The sequence below is a fragment of the Nicotiana tabacum genome, chromosome 16 (genome assembly GCF_000715075.1).
Source record: "Nicotiana tabacum cultivar K326 chromosome 16, ASM71507v2, whole genome shotgun sequence".
Taxonomy (NCBI): domain Eukaryota; kingdom Viridiplantae; phylum Streptophyta; class Magnoliopsida; order Solanales; family Solanaceae; genus Nicotiana; species Nicotiana tabacum.
Genome location: NC_134095.1, coordinates 134,330,315 through 134,339,426, shown reverse-complemented (window position 1 = coordinate 134,339,426; position 9,112 = coordinate 134,330,315). Strand labels below are relative to the sequence as shown.

At 39.7% G+C, this 9,112-nt stretch overlaps 1 protein-coding gene across 1 annotated transcript; it reads right to left on the bottom strand.

Annotated features, from left to right (window-relative positions):
- Positions 1-14: 14 nt before the first annotated feature.
- LOC107819718 (ATP synthase subunit beta, mitochondrial) lies at positions 15-5,055 on the bottom strand (the record flags this gene model as incomplete). The annotated part of the gene is given in 9 exon segments (NM_001326054.1): positions 15-373; positions 1,499-1,810; positions 1,907-2,131; positions 2,226-2,384; positions 2,477-2,580; positions 2,736-2,853; positions 2,995-3,083; positions 3,177-3,252; positions 4,512-5,055. Coding segments are annotated over 9 exon segments (1,683 nt in total). The 5' UTR covers positions 4,998-5,055.
- Positions 5,056-9,112: the final 4,057 nt, after the last annotated feature.

Genomic DNA, 9,112 nt, shown 5'->3' with positions numbered 1-9,112 from the left:
TCAGGGAATCCAAAATTCTCGAAAAAGACTTGAAAATCAGATATACAAGATCACCATTTACCCCCTTTATTATGTGACATAACAGAAAAGGGGGTCTCTGGCAACAAAGGCTTGGCTGCATGTCTCTATAATCTCGCATTGGATGTAAAACAAAACCAGAATTCTGGACCTCTTGGTCCTCCAAAAAAATCCGGGATGTCACAAACTAAATTATTTTGGCAAAGAGAAGAAAAGAAAGTCACTGAAGCTTATAATCTACCTAGGCTGCAGATTCCTTGGCAATCTTCTCTGCCTTGGCAATGACCTCGTCGATTCCACCAACCATATAAAACGATTGCTCTGAAAGGTCATCATATTTGCCATCCAACACTCCCTGTCAAAAGAAATTAACAGATCATTCATCAAAATAGGACCAAATAGCAAGAATATCAACAACAGAAAGAGGGTAGGTAAAGGTGCGCACACAACCTCAATCAATGGCAAAAAGAAAGGAGGGCAGAGGGAGAATTCGAAAGCATTCATCAGCATCAGAACAACATTGCATGCTTGTAATATAAAAGGGAAAGTAATGTTGGACACACAACTTGAGGAATCAACCAAAAATGGTCCTTAACGTATGGAAGTTGGATCATTTTGGTCCTTGATATACCACTTTACTGATATAGCCCTTAATATAATCTAAAAGGTGATGCATTTGAAACCTTAAATCTCACGGTTTCACTCAATAAAGAGGTTAAGGTTAACAATGCCCCCCCCCCCCCCCCACGAGATCCTCAAAACACAAAGAGACATCATCTCACTACTCAGCACACAAAACAGACGAGATCAGCCCCAACTTCGTAAAATTTCCCTCTTTCTCAGAGATCAGACGATGAGCTTTTCTCTTCTCTTTGTTTCAGTCAGCAAGAAGGCATTGTTGTGTTTGCAGGACTTTAATCTCTTTTTCTGGCATGCTCACTTGGCAGCTACTGGAAGCTCTAGTTAATCTTATGCCATTTCATTTTCTTTTTTCCAATTTTGCAGATTTGTAGCTACTTATATTTGTCCGCGTTACCCAAAAAAAGTATCTAAGAAGATTTTAATGTATTAGTGGTGTTGGTTCTGAGATAGTGAAAGAATTCAGAAGCTTCACCAAAGTTGTCTTTAAAGAAAATGTTACACGAAAGAGTACCTCGAAAACTAAGAAGCTTCATCATAGTTCTAAGCTTAATCTCTGTTAATGTATAGATTATATGAAGTTTAAGAGTATCTAGACTAAGAGATATTGCACAGTGCGGGAACACGGTTCATTTTACCTAGTTTTCAAGTAAAGCCGTGATATTTAGGGTTCAAAACCAAATGGATCACCTTTTTAGATATATTAAGGACTACAAAGCTCCACTGCAGCGAGAAAACCTCCATATAACAATTGGATCCAACAAACATATTCTCATATTTTGAAGTCTAAATGACAAAATATGAACTGACCAATAAGTTGAAGATTGAGGAGATATATTACCTGGAAACTGTTAATGCTCTCCTTCAAGTCGACATACTTTCCAGGGGCACCCGTGAAAACTTCAGCAACATGGAAAGGCTGGCTAAGGAACCTTTGGATTTTACGTGCACGGGCAACAGTCATCTTATCGTCTTCACTAAGCTCATCCATACCCAAAATAGCAATAATATCTTGAAGATTCTTGTAGTTTTGAAGAACTTTCTGTACCCCACGAGCAGTATTATAGTGATCCTCTCCCAAAATGTGAGGTGAGAGCATACGGGATGTCGAATCAAGTGGATCGACAGCAGGATAGATACCAAGCTCAGAGATCTGGCATTCAAAAGAAATGAAATGACCAAAGTTAAACTAAATCCATCAAAGGTGAGTTAATGAAGTTACCACACCACATTAACAATGGCATTATACCTGACGGGACAAAACAGTTGTGGCATCCAAGTGAGCAAAGGTTGTAGCAGGGGCTGGATCTGTCAAGTCATCAGCAGGCACATAAATAGCTTGCACGGATGTAATAGAACCTTTCTTGGTGGTGGTGATACGTTCTTGAAGACCTCCAAGATCCGTAGCCAAAGTTGGTTGATAACCGACAGCAGATGGGATACGACCAAGCAAAGCAGACACTTCTGAGTTAGCCTATCAATATAACATGCACATAGCATTTAGCGCCACACTCAGGTTTCATAAAATAAACAAAATTTATACATGATGGACACAGAGATAAGCCAACCTGAGTAAACCTGAAAATATTGTCAATAAAGAGAAGCACATCCTGCCCCTCGGCATCTCGGAAGTGCTCAGCCACGGTCAAACCTGTAAGTCCAACACGTGCACGAGCACCAGGGGGCTCATTCATTTGACCATATACAAGAGCACACTTGCTTTCACTCTGAAATAGTTGAAGTCACACAATATTTCAGGCCAGCAACATAAATTAATAGCACTGTGAGATAAAGAGCAAATAATTTTGATTAAACTAACTTGCTTCTCGCCTAGCTTGATGACGCCACTTTCAATCATTTCTCGGTACAAATCATTACCCTCTCGAGTGCGTTCACCAACACCAGCAAAGACAGAGAAACCGCCTGAATAACATAGTCAAGCCACCCAACTGATCAGCATTGCAGTGACTTTTATATGAACTTTACAAAGGGCAACTCGGTGCACTAAGTTCCTGCTACACGCAGGGTCCAGAACTTTATATTAACTTTATAAACAGGTAAAAAAAATCAGTCCTAACCATGTGCTTTTGCAACATTGTTAATTAGTTCCATAATAAGCACAGTTTTCCCCACACCAGCACCACCAAAAAGCCCAATTTTTCCTCCTCTTTGGTATGGAGCAAGAAGATCAACAACCTGACCGAAAGCACAACAATGATAGAATAGTCATCAAGATTAAGTCTAACAAAGAGCAATACCAGAAGAACCAGTAGCACATATAGCATTTCAGACATGTGGATATACACCACCCAAGAAAATAAGAACTTATGAAAGTACCTTAATACCAGTGACAAGAATTTGTTGTTCAGTGGCTTGCTCGACAAAGGCAGGAGCTTCACGATGAATTGGTAAAAAGTGATCGGTAGCTGTAGCCATTTTAACAGATTAAGATGCAACTATCAGAACCATTCTTATGGAAAATTTAGAATATGGCATATCCAGCAGCAATTATGACTTACTAATTGGGCCTCTCTCATCAATTGCCTCTCCAATGACATTGATGATACGGCCAAGTGTGGCTCTACCAACAGGAACCTGTTATCACAAGAAGGGGAAACAATCAAGTTTACAACAAATTAAACAAGTCTCAGCTCAACTAATCATAAAAAATCCGTTATACAGGAAAACTTGGACAAGAAGGAACAGCCAAAATGAAGGTACTAAAAAAATTAGAATACACCATGGACAATGAAGCCAAAGCTAAGATGTCATGCTCCAGCATAAATATGAAAAGAAAAAGACAATATAATGCAGGAAAATAGATATATGTTTGCAGTATAGCAAATTTTGCACCATATCGTTTCAATTCTCTTATCCAATTAAAAAGGTTGTAATTGAGTGGGATAAATTTCTGATCCATAAGTTCACAAATATAATAAGTATCTATAATAGCAATGGATGCTTCAGTTGGGAGCAGAGAGATGTATGTCTTCTGGAGATGATAAGCAAAAATGAATCATTCACTCCCAAGGTAGTGAACTACTACAACTTCAAAGGTGCTAAGTTCTTTCAAATTGTATACTGAATCAGGAGCAAACGTGAATTATGCAACGCCCTGAGTGACTCCCACTTTCATAGTTTTTCAAACTCTCATACAAATCACAAGGACACATACAAGTTTTACGCTAAAAACCTTTTCTTTCACAATAATTAGAATTCTAAGGCATTTACATGAACAAAGCAAGGAGCAAACGGATGTCTCTCATTTGATGAACATAAGCAAGCCTAGGTACACCACACTGCCCTACTGACACACTTGCACTTCAACTGGTACCAAGTATTTCATACTCTTATCAAATAATCGTCAATGCATATGCCATATGCCCATCCCAAACCTAAATAAAGGAGTATTCTATTATAGATACTTATTATATTAGTGAACTTAATGGATCAGAAATTAAGTTTTTCCTTTTTAGTTGTTACCCATGTTCTCATCTCAGCTACCATTTTCATTAATATGCAAATCTAAAACAAGCATTTTGCTGTATAATCCTCATAGAGGCATAATATTAAAGGTGTTCCGATGCAACATGCCAACTGGAGCAGAATGCACACCCAACCTTAGAATTCCGACATAAGTGATTGATCCATTGATTTACTCGCCCTAAACAGATTTCATCTAGTACACTAGATGATTCAACCGGTTTTCAGTTTTAAAAACTACAGATCTCGTGCATTAAGGATCTAAAAGCACTTTCAATCTACATATAATAAATAGAGCTTACACATCGTCAAAATCCAAAATTTGAATGTAACTTTAACAAATAATGGGAAACACAAATCTATTGACTTACGGTGATAGGAGAACCAGTATTGAGGACGCGTTGACCACGAACAAGCCCTTCAGTACCATCCATAGCAATAGTCCTAACCATATTCTCACCCAAATGCTGAGCCACTTCAAGAACAAGCCGGATCTGATTATCCAACACTTCGAGAGCGGTTAAAATTGGTGGCAAACCTTCATCGAATCTCACATCCACGACGGCACCGATGACCTGGCACACCTTCCCGATCGAACCAGCGCCGGTGAACTCATCGGTGATTTTTCCGGACGGTTCACTGCCGGACTTCGGTGGTGTTGATGGCTGAGATGCGGGTGCTGCTGCAGAGGTAGCGTACTGTACGGCGCGGTTTAAGAGGAATCCCTTAGGGGACGCGCGTGAAGAGGCGCGTGCAGCGGATTTAGGGATGGAGTTTCCCAAGGATCGGGAAATTGGACCGCCGCCACGTTGAGCCGATTGACGGAGGAGAGAGGTGAGAAGCCTCCGAGAAGCCATAGTGGAGGGTTTGGTTAGAGAGAGGATGAAAGGAGTAGAGAGAGAAAGAGACTGCTAGGGTTTGTGGGAAATATGAAGAGCTGATTTATCAAGAGCCCACTGTGCGACTGTGTGATCCGATTGCTGCTTTACTGTGCTTAAAAAACCGAGGAGCATTTGAATTTGTTCTTTTTTTTCTTTGTTTTCCTTTTTCGCTTTTATTCCAACTTTTTTGGCGAATAACTTGGGCATCCTTATGTTTTCAAATATGTGCTCCACACTTGCACAAAGTGAGACTCAATAGTTATACTGTTATAGATTAATCTATGAAATTAAAATAGTACGAGAACATATAGTTTAATCATAATTAAAATAAAAAATTTGTGCAAGAATCAAAACATAGTATTTTGTATTTATTAATTTGATGCAAATAACAAATACGAGTAAAAAAATTCTTTGCACTTGATACGTACAATCTCTAATAAATAAAAAACTCATATAACATAGTTGGATGGTAATGTAAGGTTGTATATCACGCAAAAAGGTCATAAACTTGACTCAAATATGCGCAAATTTCATTAAGGTTTATTTTTTATAAACCGATATTATAAACAAAAATTACACTATTTAATTGTTTTAAGACTAACTACAAGTAACTAATATTTTTTTTTTTGAGCAAACAGGAAATATATATATTAAAGGTTAAGGAACATGCAGTACATGAGATTCATAGTTAGTGTCGCATAGGACACTTTGGTTACCTAGGCTTGCTAAATTTTTACAAGTATCATAAGATAGTAGTTTTCCAAAAATATATTGTTCTGGTAAATCACTTTCTACTAGATTTTTTACAATATCTGGTGGTTCCACAAAAACTTTCTCCTTCCTGAGATCAGCAGTTGCCTTCTTTGCCATTTGGTGAGCTACCTTATTCCCTTGCCTGAACTCGTGCTGGATGATTACCTCATTTTGTTGGTGCATTAATAACCTGCATTTGTTGACAATGTTAGCATAAAGATTATTACCCTATTGGATTGACAGGATTCGATCTCGTCATCCTCTAGATCATTCCCTTTGATAGCACACGTGTAAGAGGTGACGTGCTCATTCGGATCAGTCATTCCATTATACTTAGGAATCTCGGGCATGCGGAACTTCTTGGGGATTGGCTTCGCAGCCGTGCTCGGGGGAGGGGGGAAGGTTTTTGTATGAACTTTTTGGAATCTAGTCCTTTCAATATTGGTGGTGCCCCCGGGATTTGATCGACCCTGGAGTTACAAGTTTCCACCTTCTTGTCGTTTGCCTCGATCTTTTTTTTCCCCGACTCAATTCGCTTCGTTAGTTCTTCGAGCATCTTCATGATTGATGGGTTGGTCTTCGACTCTTTCTTGCTCGATTTTCTTGAAACCGATTCGACCATGTGTACAACTTCCTGGGATGGCTCGAGCTCAACCCTGCTTGGTGTGTGATTCTGGTTTTGGAGCTGGGCTATTGCTGCCTGCTGAGCCTGCAACATTTCGAAGATCACCTACAGGCTTATCCTACCATCTTCACCGCCAGATGCGCTTTGAGCGGCTGATCGAGCATCCCCACAGATGGTGCCTTCGGGATCGACGGCCAAAGTCCCGTTGATGGTTATATGTGAACTGACGTCCACTGGATCCGCGGCCGAAAATTCATCGAGGCTAATACTGGTACATCGTTCCCTGCTGCTATGTTATCATTTTCGTCGTGGCGGCCGAAATCATTGTCAATGTGTAGAGGTGCTGACTGAGAGTTTGATATTTTTTAGTCCTGTAATCAAAGACACTTCAAAGAACAAGTGTAAAATAGTGTGTGTCATGAAAGTTTGTACCAGGTAATCACCATTATCCTTAGCCCCACGGTGATCGCCAAACTGTTTACCCTAAAATCGGATAACAGTTGAATTTATATGCGATTTTAAGGATACGTAATATAACTTGGTACAAATTAAGAAGAATAATTAATATTGTTCAATTTGGAGAGGGAACATCCCCCAAGTATGAGTTGTTTTAAGTCCTGCTAGTAATGTTTTGATCTCAGCATGTAGTGACCCACGTGCATGAGCTGATTTTGCAAAGCCAACTATCCAGTGACCATTAGCATTAATTTCTGATTACTCCACCCAGGGCACAATTTTGCAAATTTTTGTTGAAACTTGCATCTATGTTTAGTTTGAACAATCCCTTTGGGGGTCTATGCCATTTAATATTGATGTGAATTTTTGGAGAAGTCGGAATATTATTTTCAGTTAAGAGGCGAAATTCAGTAACCCTAGCAATGATGTGGTTGATATTGATAGGGTTTTTTGTATTGTTTTGCTTGTTGTTATTCCTGTTTATCCAAATATGTCAGATAGCAAATGGGAAAAAGAGATTCCAATTTAAAAAATTATTTTTTAACGGGTAGTCAAAGTTTTTTAGTTGGATTAACCAATAATCACCATGCTCCTTATAGAAGTTTTGCCATCCAAAGTTGTCCCAAAAAGGTTTACTGGCTTGGCACGTGAAGAAAATATGCGTTATGGATTCTTCTATATGTACTCTACATATAGCGCAGTTTGGGTCAATATTTAGACCAATTTTAGCTAAGTATTTTTTATAGGGAATTCTGTTGTGAAGGCATTGTCATAGAAGGAATTTAATCTTATTTGGGTATGTTAAATCTCAAATCTACTTAAAATCAATTTTCATGTCCACATTAGAGTCCATGATAGTATAGCAAGTTTTGCTTGTAAAGAAGCCTTTCGTAGTTAGAGACCATATTGGGATGTCACAATTTGGGTTTTTGAGACGGATTTTAACCTTTGAAATGTTATCCAACAGACGTACCAACGAAACGAGGTGTTTTCTTTCATGAAACGGAATTCCGTGCAAACAAACCTGCCACCTGTCCTTTCCGGTATATCTAGAACTTGGGGTTAAACATGAAAGAGATTTGAAGAAAAACAAAGAAAAGAGAAAACGGATTTCAGAAAAGGAGTATCTCCTTCGGGACGAGAAAGACTTATCTGAGGAAGACAATACTGGCTTTAAATGGACATGACATGCTTTTTGGACTGGACGCCTGATCTTCAATGAGCTTGCATTCCCTGCCGAAACAAAACGGATCTGTGATTCCGAACCGGTGGAACTTTGCCGAAACTTCCTTGGGATGGAGTCGTTCTTTCGGCCAACAGCGCCCTTTGCGGGTTTTCGCTGGCTGACCTCTCTCATTTCTCTTCTTGTCATCGCTTGATAGCACCCTTTGTGAGTTTTTACTAAACAAGCTCTCTCATTTCGGTCTCTCTACTCCCGTCGCCTCGCGGTGCCCGAAGGTTTTCACTGACGAGACTCTCTCATTTTATCTCTCTCAATTCAAAGTGTGTCGGTCTCCATTTGTGACGCTTATTGGCTTCCCACTATCTTTGGTAATTGATTTGAAAGCTTGCGCTTGGTAAAGAGAGGTAGATGATACTAACTTCTAAACTACTCGACGTGCCCCGGTTTCAATTTCAGGGTGAATGGGATTTTATTGTTGGTGTGACTAAACCTCAGGGAGAGGCTGCCTACGTATCCTTTCGGAATCAAGTCAAACGTAGTTCAGGCCTCAATCAATGTTTTGTTGTTTTTTTTTTTTTTTTGTAAGCGGCTCAAAGGTTTGTAGAGAGAATTGGGTAGTGTTTGGGGAGTAGTGGGGAATAAAACCTTCGTCATTTCAAATGTGTCAAGACTACTGGAGTATAATTCAGACGTAGTATCTCTTGACTGCATCCGCATTTACTGCTGTTTCGGGGTCATTTCCTTCGATATCACCTAAATACAATGCTCCTCTCGGCAATATCTTCCTTATGATGTATGGGCCTTTCCAATTTGGAGCAAACTTCCCTTTTACTTCCTCATGATGCGGCAGAATACGCCTCAGTACCAGCTGACCTACTTCGAAATTCCTGGGTCGGACTTTCTTGATGTAAGCACGGGCCATCCTTCGTTGGTACAACTGTCCGTGACAAACCGCGGCCATTCGCTTTTCATCAATCAAAGTCAATTGCTCTAACCGAGTCTTGACCCACTCGCTGTCTTCGATTTCTGCCTCGACAATGGTTCGAAGCGAAGGAATTTCTACCTCTGCCGGTA